Source organism: Neoarius graeffei, chromosome 21 (genome assembly GCF_027579695.1).
Source record: "Neoarius graeffei isolate fNeoGra1 chromosome 21, fNeoGra1.pri, whole genome shotgun sequence".
Taxonomy (NCBI): Eukaryota; Metazoa; Chordata; class Actinopteri; order Siluriformes; family Ariidae; genus Neoarius; species Neoarius graeffei.
The window spans coordinates 61,133,468-61,150,219 of NC_083589.1; the positions used below are offsets into that span (position 1 = coordinate 61,133,468).

The 16,752-nt window shown below is 39.1% G+C and overlaps 1 protein-coding gene across 10 annotated transcripts in view; it reads left to right on the top strand.

Moving 5' to 3' along the window:
* Window positions 1-16,752, top strand: part of col7a1l (collagen type VII alpha 1-like) — a 277,370-nt gene that overhangs the window by 230,046 nt on the left and 30,572 nt on the right. For all 10 annotated transcript variants that reach the window (XM_060903444.1, XM_060903446.1, XM_060903447.1 and 7 more), the window contains 12 exons: window positions 8,155-8,229; window positions 8,360-8,395; window positions 8,491-8,955; window positions 9,135-9,170; window positions 9,663-9,689; window positions 9,785-9,844; window positions 12,633-12,758; window positions 12,959-13,030; window positions 13,107-13,142; window positions 15,382-15,441; window positions 15,555-15,599; window positions 15,785-15,820. In XM_060903444.1, coding sequence (XP_060759427.1) covers window positions 8,155-8,229; window positions 8,360-8,395; window positions 8,491-8,955; window positions 9,135-9,170; window positions 9,663-9,689; window positions 9,785-9,844; window positions 12,633-12,758; window positions 12,959-13,030; window positions 13,107-13,142; window positions 15,382-15,441; window positions 15,555-15,599; window positions 15,785-15,820 — 1,074 coding nt within the window. The remainder of the gene's footprint in view (window positions 1-8,154; window positions 8,230-8,359; window positions 8,396-8,490; window positions 8,956-9,134; window positions 9,171-9,662; window positions 9,690-9,784; window positions 9,845-12,632; window positions 12,759-12,958; window positions 13,031-13,106; window positions 13,143-15,381; window positions 15,442-15,554; window positions 15,600-15,784; window positions 15,821-16,752) is intronic.

A 16,752-nucleotide genomic window follows, 5' to 3' on the forward strand; every position in this document is an offset into this window, starting at 1 on the left:
TTTACTGCCCCAGCTATTTATTATGGTATTTAATGTAAATGTGTTGCGTTAATTTCTGATGATGTGCAAGTGACCCTCCTAACACACAGGATACACAAAGCAACATTTTTGCGGACATATAGTTAAAAACAAGTACAACTATAACTGAGCCTTAAGTAATAAATACATTTTTATAAAGGACACATTAGCTTAAAACAACTCGTCAGACAGCTGATGAGCTTCCTAATGCCGGGATCAGAGGACACAAATTCAGCATGACTTTTTCATGGCTGACAAATTTCCAGCCTCAGGTCCGAATATGAACACTGGGAGTGATGAACAGGCCTTGTCCTGTGACATAATCGAAGAACAGCAATGTGGCCCCACAACACCCTGATGAAAAGTCTAGCATGTCAGATTTTTTGTATTTTCTCACTTAGTTTGACAGCTCCTTCTCCTACAGTGTGTTCCTTGGTGTTCCTTCTGTAGCTGTTTCTTGACCCTCCTCCCCAACAACACTAAAGAACGTGAATGATGATTGGTCGGAGTCAAACTTGTAGTGTTACCAGTCTCCTGACCAAGAAACAGCAAAAATTTATGGCACTATGATTGCCTACTCTGACATGGTGACCATCGTGAAAGACAAAACTATGGTGTAGTCTGATCCCAGCATAAAGGCGTATTAGTGTGTTGGTATGTTTATACCAATATCATTATTGAATAGTTTGGATATGAGGCGTTGATTCCTAATAGCCCAGTCTTGTGTAAATTTAAGAGTAGATGCACAACAGATAAAAGTTTGCGTTCCCGTCCGTGCTCTGGGAGGCGTGGGTTTTAAATATTCACGTTTGGTCTTGGTGAAACTTTGAACCGCAAGTCAGTAAATTTAACAATCTTAAATTTACATCCAGAAACTTTCACCCAAACTGTTCTGAAATTTATGATCAGGTGGAAGTCCTGACATATTCATTCTGCCAGAATTGTTTTTTTCCCCCCAGTTTATTTATTTATTTATTTATTTATTTGCCCTCAGTTTTGATTAAAATGTTCCTCCAGTTCAGAGTGATGCTCTTATCTGGCCTGGTCTTGGGTCTGTCACCACATATTGATGCCTTTGACAAGGTGCTTTCTTTCGTTCGTTCTGTGAAAGCCAGGGAGGTGTTTATCTGGACTTTTCAGGCAAAAGAGCTCTGCCTTGGTAGAAAAAAATTAAAAAACAGAACTGAAATCAGATTAAAATGTATCATAAGGTAATGGTGTTTAAGGAGGATGTAGGCTTTCTATAGATGGCGTAAATTCAGGAAACGATGCTGCATCTGATTTGGCTGATGAGGCATGAGGCTTTAGCATGTGGCATGAACTAATATCTTGTCTTTGGAATGATGTTTGTCTCATTTATCATTCTTGGTGCATATGTTGCTTGCTTTGTAAGAAAAATGCTATTTTACCCGAAACAACATATCGCTCTCTTTCTCTCTCTCTCTCTCTGTCTCTCTCTCTCTATCTGTGTATGTGTATATATATATATATATATATATATATATATATATATATATATATATATATAAAAAACAGTTATTCAACGAAATCGAGTCGTGCATGAGCTGATAGCGCTATAATCCATGTACGACGAGATTGAGTGGAATAACTGTTTTATTCTCTCCACATTCACTGGATTTTGAGAAACAGAGCATTTTTATTTTTTGCAAATTCAATAAATAAAAACTTTATACAAAACGTCCGACAAAATCATTTCCCCTTAGAATGTAAACAAACCAGTGAAATGACAGGAGCAATTTGTGAAAAATGTGATAATAATAATTCTTGAAAAATAAAAAAGATACGTTCTTACCATCAAATACTTTCATTCTGTATTTTTTGGGGTTTTGTTTTCGAGTAGAGTTTTTATTTCGTCCTCAGTTGGTTCAGCAACACACACCGCCATTTTGTTTTTCTCGGCTCACGGTATATGAGCTGATAGCCTAGTAGTAGAGTAGCCAATCAGAGCATGCGATTGCTCATATCCAGTGAACGTGGATAGAAAAAAAATGTCTGTATCGGGTGAAATAGTTCTTTTTTTTACATACATATTGCATGTCTTGCTTTAAACCTCTGAGAATTTCACCAGTGTGAACATTAACACAACATAAAACATGCATAAAAGGAAAACACTAGGTCTAAATGCATCATAATAAAGAGAATATAAAACCATTTATAAAGTAATATGAACAGAACTTCCCAGCATGCATTTGGCTCGCGGCAAACTGGTTCATGGCTATGGCACGCAGAATGCAGCTACACATCAACTACACAGCTGGTTTAGCTTAATTTAATTCGCTCTCTCTTTGGATTCTTAATGCAGGAGATCACCTAAAGTGCATGTGTGCGTGTGTGTGTGTGTGTGTGTGCGTGTGTGTGTGTGTGCGTGTGTGTGAAAAACTGGGAAACGTTAAAGCTGGGGAAGATCTGATGGGCCAGCACTCATCGCACAGTGATGATGTCATGCACCATCTTCTTCATCTCCAGAGTGGAGTTTAATAAAATTCATTATGTCCAGTCGAATCTGAAAACAAACCAGCTCCAGTTTGACAGTTCTTGCTATTAGTGTTGTATATTATTATTATTTATTTACTGACACAAGTACTGCACTTATTATTTTTTCATTGTCAGAGGTGTGAAAAATTCATATAAGATTGTGACGAAATATACTTTTCCTCACTGGTTTATTTATTGTTGAAAATATATTCGGGGGAAAAGGGTTTGTTTGAATTTGTTTACTGTGGTGTTGTTTTCTTTACTTACACTAAAAATATGGAAATGTATTCCTTTTCATGGATGTTTTACAACCTGTTTTCACTGGTGAAATTCAGTTAATTTGCTTTTGTTTTTTGTGCTTATTCTCCTCGTGCATGTGTGTCAGTAAATTTCTTCAAGTTTCCTAAACACGTCTTGGTGTCTTGAATTATTTCTTTGTTTGTTTATGGTGTGTGTGTGTGTGTGTGTGTGTGTGTGTGTGTGTGTGTGTGTGTGTGTGTGTGTGTGTTTCTAACCGAAAGATTTTAACAATAAGAAATTACAAAACCAAACACTTTACCTAAGAGCAGTGTTGATAAGAACTCTATAAAGGTTAACCCAAACAAGTGTCATGTCATGTTTGATATCGGCTGATATAGATTTTGTACATAAGTTTGTTTTATAACACTTCCAAGCTGATCTACGCTATACAGTACTGTGCAAAAGTCTTAGCGTCCTTATTTTTTTCATATAAACTTTATTGATTTCTATTTTATGACTTCTGCATTATTGAGTCAAAACATTTTAAAGTTCCAAATGTTCATTTTCCAGCACAAAATTAAATTTAAAAAAAAAGTTAGTATCTGAGCAGCATATTCCATCAGAGAGCACTTTCCAGATGGAAAAAGAAAGCATAATGAAGGCTGCTGGGTTTTGGTGTAAAATGAAGTGAGTGTGACAGTCAAAGTGTCCAGAAGAACTGTGGCTGGTTCTGTAAGATGCTCAGGAAAACCTACAGATCATTTCCGCATAAAACTGACCTCACTGGACCTCAGACGGATATTATTTTTAAAACAAAGGGTCGTCTCACACCAAATACTGACTTTGTTTCATTTATTATGGCTCACTGATTACTGTTTATAGTATTTTTTAATGTTGAAACATTTCATTTCATTATTTTTTCAGTCATTTTTGGTCGACAGCACTTCTTTACATGTGCCAAAAATGTACTTTTGCAAAAATGTACTTTTGTACTTTCAATCAGGAGGGGTTTGTACACCCCTCCTGATTGAAGATTTTTGTGTTCCCACTTTTCTACTATTTGGGAATAATAATGAAGACACGAACAGATAACACATGTAGAATTATGCAGTGAGCGAATCAAGTAAAAGTAAAAACTATATTATATTTTAAATTCTTAAGGAAACTTTTCTTACATTTCCCAAACACACCAAGTTCCTCAGTGTTTCTCTGAACTTCCAACAGTTTGGGGAATTCTGAATTAAAAACCAGCTCATGTACAAAGTTTAGTTTGATTCAGAAATAACTTTATTCATGAGCATTATCTTCACTGTATACATTTCAATGATAGGCCTTTATCAAATTATCTTAATGGGTTAAAAAGGAATGTGGGGTTTAACAAAGCTAAATGTATACTTGTTGATGTGATGTTTTTTGGAAGGAATCTCAGGTGTCAGCTCTTTGTAACACTCAACGCTTTGTAACAGTCATGGTGCTTTGCAAAGTTTCCCAGCACTGGAAAATCAGACAGGCTGTATATTTTGACTGAGAGGGATTGAAGACTATCATGTAAATGATTACAGGAAGTAACTTGTCTTGTGGACGTTCCTCAAACAATCAAAAACATCATAATCGTTGGCAAATTGCTGTGGTATAAGTGGAACAACACACTCCACACCATGCTGTTATACAAAAATAATTCACTTCAGCATGGTAACAGTGATTGTTCTTCACGTCAGGATGCATCACACCGCCCTGGTGTTGATTAGTTTCATATATCTGCATGGTTTGTCATGCGTTATTCAGTAGTCTTATGATACTTGAGACCACACATCATCAGTCGTAGTCATGCCAGGTCATAAACGGGTGAACTTTTTACTCGAGCTCAGTCTACACAATACTCACAATATTTTTTCAACATCACCTGAGACCATAATATCATTTCCATGAAGAAGTGCTTGTTCCTGATGTAATGTTCCTGTTACAGGACAAAATGTAAATGTCTGTCTCTGCAGGTGGAGTTATATCAAGCCTATACATTTCAAGTGACTCAGTTTCAAATTAGTTATTCTTATGTTTTAAATAATATACCACAAGTATTTGTAATACACAGCGGTATTTGGTTGCAGAAAGTTGTGAGCCTATGCCCAATGTATTATGTGTATTATGCACTCACTGGCCACTTTAATAGGAACTTATCCCTGATTGTAAGATCCCTGTTCTTGGCTGCAGGAGTGGAGCCCAATGTGTTCTTCTGCTGTTGCATGCTGAGATGCTTTTCTGCTCACCATGGTTGTAAATAGTGATTATATGAGTTACTATATCCTTAACATTGAATTGAGAAGAAAAAAAAATTATTAAAAGTCCTTTTTTTCTCAATTCAATGTTTCTAGTAAATTATTTTATTTTACAAGCACATGACCCATCATAACGCATGCGACAGTTTACTTGTTGTTGTTGTTGTTGTTTGGTTAAACTAGTTTGTTGACATTTGTAAATACACATTCCATTCTGTCCCTGATGATGGACCATAGGTCCGAAAGCTCAGAATACAACTTCATAAATTTATGTGTAAGACACATTTTTATTGCTTTGATAATGTAATAATTGTTCCTTCTTAAATAACTTTATTATTACAGTAGACTTAGATTATGTGTATTATCTTCTCTGCAAGCCCTTGTGAACGTTGTTACTCTGAAAACAATAATGTATTAGAACGAGTGCATTAATATAAACATATTGTAAGCTGCTGTTATAGAAAATTGACACCTTCTGACCAATCAGATTTCAGGCTTCAACAGTATGTTAGCTGATATTGTGCATCAAAAAAGAGTTGATGTAGTTTTTACAAAGCGCTATGAACACTAAAAATGAAAACTTCATTGGATTAGTATTCTGTATAGCTCACCAATGGCCACAGTGGTCACTAGCGGATTAGCGTCACAGAGTTTCAGACTGTATAGAGGAACCTGGCAAGGGTGTCCACTGTCTCCATCCCTTTATGCCCTGGTCACTGAACCCTTGGCTGCTGCAATTCATCAAAACAACAATATCAAGAGAATTCAAACTTTTAAAACCCACCATAAAATCAGTTTATATGCAGATGATGTTCTGCTTTACCTACAAAACCCATTCATTTCTCTTCAAGAAGCCATCCAAGTCATCAATCGATTCTCTGAAATTTCCGACTACGCTCTAAACTGGTCCAAATCAACAGTTCTTCCTATAAATGGGAATGACTGGAATTCTGCATCCCACTTCCCTATTTCCACTGGTAACATTAGGTACTTAGGTGTAAACATTTCTGCCAAAATGTCAGAGCTCTTTAATCTAAACTTTGTTCCATTAATTTAAAAAAATAGAAGATGACTTAAATCGCTGGATGAACTTACCCATTTCACCTATAGGTAGAATAGCAGCTGTAAAAATGGTCATTCTACCCAAAGTAAACTACCTCTTCGCAATGATCCCGACCCAACCTACTAATACCTGGTTTAACTCACTTAACTCAATAATAAGTAAATTTTACTGGAAAAATAAAACAACCCAAATTAAATTAGCCTCCCTACAGAAACAAAAATCTCAAGGAGGCCTACAAACACCAAACTTCCAAAACTATTTTTAGCAAATCAACCACGTTACATTACCAGCTGGCTACACCCAAACCAGTATGATACATCATGGCTCGAGATGGAACAATCAGAATGCAAAGGCATTGCCATATCTGATGCACCATTCCTTAACACTACAATAAAACACCATAATTGTTTAAATAACCCACTAATCTCAACAACTTTAACCGCTTGGTAGAAAATTAACAAAATCTTTAAATCTTCCCTGGAACCCTGGAACTACACCCCAATATGGCATAACCCGGACTTTCTATTAAATAAAAAACATCTTAACATGGAAACAAACTGGAATCACACATCCCCAGCACCTTTTTCAGAACAGTAAACTCATAACTTTCCAACAATTGGAAGAGAAATACAATGTTGGGAAAGCACAATACTTTCAATACCTTTGATTAAGGTCTGTTCTAAAATCTAAGATCAATGTATCAAATAACAGCTTACACCCATCCTTATTAATAGATGAAATCACCAAATTAATCAACCCGAGGAAGAGCCTTTCAAAATTATACAAACTAATTTCTACTGTAGATTTAACAACCTCCTTCCCAATTAAAGCCTGGGAGAAAGACCTGTCAATTACCCTTGACACAGAAAGTTGGACCTAAATCTCTAGGAACATCTCCACAATGACCAGCAATACCAGTTTACAGCTAATACAGTATAAGATAATCCACAGAACACATTACACCCAAAACAGTTTGTACAGAATGGGTTTCACAGACTCTGACACATGTTTGCACTGCAAACAAAACATCCCAGATAACGATTTTCACTCCATCTGGCTTTGCCTTCCAATTAATTGTTTCTGGGAAGTAATCATCAACAAATTATCAATTATTACAAAATATAGTATCCCAGTCTCCATCTTTCTGCCTACTTGGAGACCTGTCAGTAATAAACCCACCAATCTCAAATCCTAGACCTATCCTAATTGCCATAACTATTGCCAAGAAAACAGTTCTCCTAAACCGGAAAACAAAGAATAAATTAAACATTATGCAATGGTGCAACCTTCTCAAGGAATATGCCCATCCATCCATCCATTATCTGTAGCCGCTTATCCTGTACAGGGTTGCAGGCAAGCTGGAGCCTATCCCAGCTGATTATGGGCGAGAGGCGGGGTACACCCTGGACAAGTCGCCAGGTTATCGCAGGCAAGGAATATACATCTATGGAAAATATAACACTCCAAACCAACCCTCACATTTCGAAAAAGTTTGGAATTCCTTTATAATAGCTTTAGATTAGAGGGTATATTTTGCTGAATTGGTGCATAAATGGCCGCAGCAGCATGGTCGGCTTGGCTGTGGATTTTGTTGGCTTTTGTTGCTGACTGGATCATAAACAGCCGCGGCAATAAAGAGGGTAATTAAAACCCTCCAACACATAGACACGCATGCATACCTAGCATTCACCAAGTCTCATGCCCTGCCCCTCTCTCACTGTCAGTCGGATCTTACACTAGTCTTGCACATAGTGTCAACAATCTCCAGCTAATTCCATTACTTAATCCGTGAGTTTACTCTGTCGGTCTGTCTGTCTGTCTGTATCTGTATTTCATGGATGTGTGTGTATATGTGTCTCTTTAGGTCAGTGTGAGATAGTGTGATTTATTTATTGATGGTTCTTTTTTTATTTGTCTTGCTTTTTTAACTTTGTAACTGATTGTTTTAAATAAACAGAAGAAAAAAATAAAAAATTGAGTTTTTACAAGATTAAAAGAATGAAGCAGATTACTATATGGTGGGTTTGTGAAGAGCGTTTGCCATTGTATGGATGTTTTCAGGGGGTCGTGTCCAGTTCTGATGCGCATGGAGCAATGCCTAAAGTGAAGAGGAGTGCCCCCTTACCTGATTATGAGGTAATACAGCCTGTGTTTTGGTGACGCTATCAGATACCTCATAGCTCACGATATAAAATCAAATCTAGTCATATAAAAAGCAACATGTAATGATGATAAACCTCTTCCTCCTCACATTTCTTTTTTCTAGCCCTCAAGTAGTGCAAGAAAGAAAAAGAAACAGAGAGTAAGTGTGTTTGACTCCTTCTGATGAATAAATAAATAAACAAGGATTTGTATCATTTTGTGCAACTGTTACCGTTTTCTTCACTCTCGTTGTAGAAAAAGAAGCCGGAATACAAGGAACCAGAAACCGAGGCTGAAATATACAAGGAAACAGATCTTGAAATTGAAGTAGAAAGAGAAGTGGAGAGGCAGGCTGAAAGAGAGAGAGAGGTGACCAAGTGGGACGCAGAGGAGGAACATGAACAAGGGATACGGGCAAGAGACAGAGACGAGCAGAGCTCAAGAGACAGAGACGAGCAGAGGAGCGAGGAGAACAAGAATGAGGACTGGGATGAAGAGAGAGAGAGAGATAGGATGGAGATGGAGAGGGAGTGGATGGAGCTTGAACGTGAGAGAGAGGAGGAGTCAGAAAGGGAGGCAGTTGCGGAGATAGAGCAAGAGATGGAGAGAGAGGATGTAGTGGAGAGACAGAGGATGGAATGGGAGATGAGGGAAAGGATGGGAGAGATGGACAGAGAAGAAGACATGAGGGCCCACATCTCTCAGTATGAATTTCTGAAGGTAGGAAGTTCATCATACAGGTCATGTGATGAGCACTACAGCAAAATGCAGTCGTAAAATAAATAAAATTCATGAAATGATCATCACTTCGATTCACCAAACCAACAGAAATTAGCTTATATACAGTTTAATGTTATACAGTATAAATATTCAGTGTGAAACGTTGTTTTCTTCTAAAGGGACCTCCAGGTGAAAATGGTCTCCCAGGACCCAAGGTGATTACGAATCTCCCATTCACTCGATCTCATAGTTCTTGTTTCCTTATTTGGTTCAGTCCCACCCACACGTGTGACATCATCCGCCCCCTGTTTGTCATGTTGGGAAATTATTACTGTCAATCAATCTGGGCGGGCAGAACAGCAGCCTCACTCCATTAGCTTTGATGTCCTCAGAGTGCTATTTTTATTTTATCACAACCCGGAGCGTTTAATCTGAATATTTATAATTCCCTCATTCTCTCATTTTCATTGCTGATAGCAAAAGGCGTTCTTCAGAAACTTTTCTGCTTTCCTTCTAATTAACCCCTTATGCTCAGAGGATTTACTTTGCTTGCTCTGATAACTGCCTATATTTCCTTTTAAATTTACTGTCGTACAAATACAATGCTATAATTAGCAGTAATAATTAAATCATAAGATGAAAGTTTTATTTGTGTCTAAAAAGCAGCCAGTAATAATGTGTTCCTGTTGCCTTTTGTGTTCGTACAGGGTGAGATTGGGGAAAAAGGACAAAAGGTATCTTTATGTTAAACCTGATAATGGAAAACAGCTAACTTCTATTGAGGTGAATGTTTTAGATCTTTGAGTGAAATGTCGATGTGTTCTTCAAGGGTGAGCCTGGAATAGGACACCGTGGTCCTGTTGGTCAGGCTGGTCCACCTGGGCAAAAGGTAAAACACCTCTATCACCTAATTTTTTCACTCTCAGAAGGAAAATTAGCAAAGTATAGCTTTTTTGTCACTGGGTGTATTATCATCAGTGATGTGTCTTTTGTATCTTCAATATGTTGTGTGTTTGTTGTTCACCTGGGAAAGTTAGTGAAGTGAACCTTTAGAAGTCCATTAAGGCACGAGGGTTCCCAGCTCAAATCCTGCACACTGGAAAGTCTGGAAATTTCCATACTCACAACACATAACAGCAACTTCATAAGGCTCTGATAATGAGCCGGGGTGGGTTTCCCAAAAGTCTCTTAACGCTAAGAGCATCTTAACTAGGAGAGAGTGTTCATTGTGATGCTCGCTCTACCATTTAACGATGATCTCTGTGCTACGATGCTTTTGGGAAACCCGCCCCTGATCGGTGTAGAATTGGGTGATCGTCAAGAGCACTACTGTCAAGTCCAAGATGAGGATCAAAGCCAAGTCAAGGTCAAGTCTAAATAAAAATGCATCCAAGTCAAGATTGAGATCGAAAACCATCAAATCCTTTTCGAGGCCAAGTCTTTGTTTCATTCATGCACTGTGCCAATGTTTAGGCTGTCTTGTAGAAGGAGGAATGACTTCTTTCAGACTTTGTGCATGGGAAAATAAAGGACAATGCAAAGATTTTTTTTTTCTTACAAACTTTTGTTCAACTAAGACCATATTTAGGGAACCCAACACCCAAGACCAAAATAAGTCCAAATACAAATACCAATAAGTCTCAGTCAAGTCCAAGACAATACAGAAAGCATTGTGAGACTGGACGTGTCTTCAGGCCTAGTTTAGAATATTATGATATTTTAAATTAATTTAACAAATTCCTTTATATTCAAGCCTTGAGATCATACCTTGAAGCGGTCCTCTATAAGTGAGTTTATTTTTGGTAAGTACAGGTGCTCTAGAGATAGAGAAATGCCTTTAACTTGAGCACCCAAGCCCATGTGGTCGAATACTTACCTGGCAGACATGATTTCATGATCAAAAAGGTGTTTCACCCAAGACAAGGCTCAGCCTTTGCACTCCAGCTGTGCTGACCTTTGCAAATTCCCCAACTGTCTCCCCTAACACCTTTATGGGCAGTGATGGCTCAATGATTTAGTAGGTTGGAAGTTCAAGTCCCAGCACTGCCTTACTGCCACTGTTGGGACCTTGAGCACAGCCCATTGGGTGACTCTGGATTCTGACTCAAGCTTCCTAACAAGCAGGGATATCCAAAGAAAGAGTTTCACTGTGTTCTAATGTATATATGTGTTGGGGTTCACCCAGAAAGAGACCCTGGATTCCTTCGTGAATGACTTTCCCTTGGGCCCGAGGTGGACGAATCAACAGCTCAAACAGACAAGGGAACACGCCTTGATGATCAATAAAATCTCCTTTATGGAAGGAAGTGTTTACTGTAGCTGGAGAAATGGAACCTGGAGAGGGAACATCTAGGCTGTAAGCATGAACCTTTAATAAAACCATCGCAGATTGAAAGAGGAGAAAATCTACAATCTAACATCAGTTTGGGTGTATTAAGGGTATAAAAAACATACAGACCATCTCTTCAGGGCAGTAGGTCTTCAAAACCCCTTGATTTACGGTCTAGTGCACAGGTTCCCAAACCTTGTCCTACAAGGAGAATTCACTGTCCTGCACATTTTCTAACATAACACACCTGCTTCAGCGCAGGAAGGGCTGCTAATTCACTAATTGAATCAGGTATGTTCCATAGATAAAAGTCTGCTGAAGTTACAAAAGACACACCCTTGAGAGTACCACCCCAGTGACGAGCAATAGTACAGTTTATTAGGGCCTGAGCACCAGAGGTGTGCAGCCTCCAGTGTCCACCAGAGAGTGCTGCACCGAGTTGCAAGGCCCTATTGATTTCCTAAGGATTCCACCCATCCATCCATTATCCGCAGCCACTTATCCTGTGCGGGGTCATGGGCAAGCTGGATCCTATCCCAGCTGACTATGGGTAAGAGGCGAGGTTCACCCTGGACAAGTTGCCAGGTCATCACAGGGCTGACACACAGACACAGACAATCATTCACATTCACACCTACGCTCAATTTAGAGTCATCCTAACCTGCATGTCTTTGGACTGTGGGGGAAACCGGAGCACCCGGAGGAAACCCACGCGGACACGGGGAGAACATGCAAACTCCGCACAGAAAGGCCCCTGTTGACCACTGGGCTCGAATCCAGAACCTTCTTGCTGTGAGACAACAGTGCTAACCACTACACCACCATCCTGCCCAGGATTATTCCTCTTCTTCTTCTTATTCTTCTTTTTCTTCAAGACTTGGCCATTTTTGAGGTGGTTCCCATGGGTGAAAACTCATGAAATTTGGTGCATACATCAGTCCTGGCCACTGTGACTCAGGGATAGAGGCTTGGCCACAGGTGTGTCCAGGGGACTCCATACCGCCCCCATGTCATTGAGCCTTTTGCCCAGTATATACCGTAGTTTCACCTATCCATGTCAAATTTGGTAGGTGTGTGCGGTGCCCCAAGACGAACAAAATTGTAAAGTACATTGTATTAGGCATAATCAACAGGAAGTGAGTTTTTTTTGTTTTGTGCCTTTTGACACGTGTGACATTTTGATGTTCTCCACCTAGGCAGTTTGTTGGATTCATACCAGATTTGGTGTACCGGAGGTGCTTGGGATCTTCATCGGTGTTTGCTGCTGTATTTTTTTTTGTTTGTTTGTTTTGTTTTCTGAGAGTACTGCTGTGTTTACTCTGGTTTCTGTTGAATGTTGTTACTCCAGGGTGAGCCTGGAGAACCAGGACCTCCTGGAGCACAGGGCATCCAGGGCATCCAGGGCAACCCTGGAATCGCAGGAACACCAGGTCAAAGAGGTGAACCAGGAGACCCTGGAGAGTCAGGTAAACCGGTAAGCGTACTCTTTTGTCCTTGAGAGAAAAAAAAAACCCTGACATTCCTCACCCTTTCAGCTACATATTTCTATTGATTTCACTGTAGATACCAAATAATTCATAATCTTAAATAAACCACATAAACCATAGTCTTGGCATAATGTGCTTTAGATTAAATCAGTGGTTTTATTAAAGAGATATTTTTCATCACATTTAGGGTGACAGAGGAAGACGAGGAAAAAATGGATCACCTGGCTCTCCTGGTGCATCTGGACATCCGGGAAAAGAAGTAAAGTAACAGAAATAAAGAAATAAAGTATGGAATATTTAGATATATATTGCAGCCTGATTTTTTTTTTTAACAGGGGATTCCAGGTCCACCAGGAGTGAAAGGCGACAAGGTAAAAGGTTTATTTCAGCCATTTGGACAGTCAACAATAATTTTTTTAAAATTGGCACCTTTCATGAACATAAGCAAGAATAGCAGCGATTGCTTTTCTCTTATAAAGTTTATCGAGCTAGATCTTGGGTTTGCGCTTGTGTGTACTGCCGTCTTCAGTTCAGACCACAAAAATGATGTCATTTTTCTTTACAAGAGCCCCTGGACCACCAGCCAGTCACAAAACAGCCCCACAGCATCAGTGATCCTTATATATGTTATACTCGGTTTGGGGACGTTTCCTTGTTCCTTGTAAGCAGTCCACAGCATGTGATTCCTGTCGTCTCAGTAAGGTTTGGGGGAATTTTTTTTTTTTCCGAATGGTGGTCAAGAGGGTTTCACACACACACACACACACACACACTAGTAGTTAGGATGTTAGCCTTAGCATGCTAGCTTTAGCATATTAACATGCTAGCTGTTAGCATGTTATCCATTAGCATACTAGCCTTACTGTGTTAGCATGCTAGCAGTTAGTATGTTAGCATGCTGGCTTTTGGCATGTTAACAGTTAGCATGTTAGCTTTAGCATGTTAGCAGGCTAACTGTTAGCATGTTATCCATTAGCATGTTAGCATATTGGCCTTAGCATGCTAGCTGTTAGCATGTTCATTGTTTGCATATTAGCATGCTAGCAGTTTGCATATTAGCCTTAGCATGTTAGCATGCTAACAGTTAGCATGTTAGCCATAACATGTTAGTATGCTAACAGTTAGTATGTTAGCATACTAGCTTTTGGCATGCTAACAGTTAGCATGTTAACCTTAGCATGTTAGCTTTAGCATGTTAGCAGGCTAGCTGTTAACATGTTAGTCGTTAGCATATAAGCATGCTAGCAGTTAGCATATTGTTCTTGGTATGCTAGCTGTTAGCATGTTTGCTGTTTGCATATTAGCATGCTAGCAGTTTGCATATTAGCCTTAATGTGTTAGCATTCGAATAGTTACCATGTTAGCCGTTAGCATATTAGCATGCTCTGTTAACATGCTAAACATTAGCATGTTAGCATGCTAGCTTTTGGCATGCTAACAGTTAGCATGTTAACTTTAATGTGTTAGCAGGCTAGATGTTAGCTGTTAGCATATTAGCATGCTATCAGTTAGCATATTGGCCTTAGCATGTTAGCTGTTAGCATGTTAACTGTTTGCATATTAGCATGCTAGCAGTTTGTGTATTAGCCTTAGCATGTTAGCATTTTAAGAGTTACCATGTTATCCATTAGCATATTAGCATGCTAACTGTTAACATGTTAAACATTAGCATGCTAGCTGTTAGCATGCTAGCTTTTGGTCTGCTAGCAGTTAGCATATTAGCCTTAGCATGTTAGCTTAGCATGTTAGCAGGTTAGCTGCTAGCATGTTAGTCATTAGCATATAAGCATACTAACAGTTAGCATATTAGCCTTAGCATGTTATCTTAGCATGTTAGCAGGCTAGCTGCTAGCATGTTAGTCATTAGCATATAAGCATGTTAACAGTTAGCATATAAGCATGTTAACAGTTAGCATATTAGCCTTAACAGGTTAGCATGCTAACAGTTAGCATGTTAGCCATTAGCATGCTAGCTCTTAACAGCACAGCGCTCTAAAATCTCTGTTTTAAAACATGCCAAATACACTCTTTGTAGATCAAGTCCCTCTGCTGTCCCTCTTGCTCAGCTGAGCAAGCACATGTTGCATGTTCTCTATGGAAATGCAGTCTAGTTTTTTTTTGTTTTGTTTTGTTGGGTTTTTTGCAAATGGTGGTCAAGAGGATCTCATGATGTCGTGAATTTTGTTAAGAAAAAGGTTCCTTCAGTAAGGAAGTTAAAACTTAGGCACACATAGATCTCCAAACAGCCAAACAAATCAACAATCAACCACTGTTTTGCCATTTCAACGGCCATTTCAGTTTCCTGAACAAAAAGTGTCTATGATCCTCTACAGTTATCTCCAAGTTTGCGGATTGTATTCTGTAAAAGCTTCTTTCATGTAACACTTCCATACACCTTGTTGCTATGGACATGGCGTCTTATAGTTGCTTTTGACACTTCCCAAGTCCAAGAATTAAAATAAATCCTGAAGTTGTGATCTGTGGGTTCTTCTTTGCCTCCTTCACCTTCCTCCTCCTCATCACCGTGTGAAGTGGACTTTAGGCTGTGAGGCATTCTTGTATTCAAAGGTCACTTCTTGAGAAAATCAGCCATCTATTATTTGTTACCAGGGTGACAGCATCCCGGGGGAGCCAGGAGAGAGGGGCGTGGCTGGACTTCCAGGCCGCAGGGTAACGTGAGAGTCATATGAACAGTGTAATAGTATCTGTGGCACAGTGGTAGAAGGTTTTATACTCATTCCAAGTGCATTTTAATTCATTCTTAAGACTTTTTTTTATTGTAGGGCACCAAAGGCACTGTGGGGGCCAGAGGGCCACCGGGACTCATGGTACAGTGACACAAAATGTGATATAGTGCATCCATTTCTGAACTTTGATATCTGTAATTAAGGCATTAATGAATACTTGTGGGTATTTTTATGAATCCTTAAGCACTAAAACTTATTTTAAATCTGTTTTATGCATAGAACATTAACACTAACACAAGATCTTATGGATGTTTTCGTTGTCCTAGGGTTCTAAAGGCCTCACTGGCATAAAAGGAGAAAAGGTGAGATGACTTTTCATGTGGCATGTCACAAAGTTAAACCTGAACTGAAATTAGAAGGAAATCTTTTTTTCTGTTCTGTCAGTTTGATGGGCTGATTAAGGGCTTGTCAGGTGCGTTGATGTCTGTCTTTCTCAGAAAGGAAATAAATTTAAAAGGGGTGGATCTTTCATGTGGTTCCACATGACAAGGTGCTTTAGAGATGCCCTTCTGATGAAAATGTCTCTGTCCTTATTCTGTATCTTTACATATTTTCATTGGGACAGTGGGTCCAATCACAGATATGACGTATCCACCTTTATCCAAAACATAAGCCAAGTGCAATAGAAACATATTTGGCTTGGCTCCTGGGTGACATAACAGAAAAGCGATGCTTACCTTACCGTCCTGGAGACTGTAAAACCTGACAGTGCCACAGCTGTTCATGGTCAAGAGTCTGAAAGAGCAAAATTGGCCATACTGTCTTCATGGAAAGGATGGCATTACTCTCTCCCTGGTCAATCCGAGTGACACTAAGCAATTGTGGTGTTTCTGAGCTCATACATGTGGAAGAGGACACTTATCATCTCCTCCAAGTGTATTCAAGTCAAGTAAAGTCAAGCTTATTTGTATCGCGCTTTTAACAATAAACATTGTCGCAAAGCAGCTTTACAGAATTTGAACAACTTAAAACATGAGCTAATTTTATCCCGAATCTATCCCCAATGAGCAAGCCTGTGGCAACGGTGGCAAAGAAAAACTCCCTCAGATGACACGAGGAAGAAACCTCGAGAGGAACCAGACTCAAAAGGGAACCCATCCTCATTTGGGCAACAACAGACAACATAACTATAACATTAACAGTTTTAACATGAAGTCAGTTTCGTTGATGTTATAAACTCTTCATTGATGGAAACTTGAGTGCAAAACTGTTCATGACAACTGCAGTCCTAAAG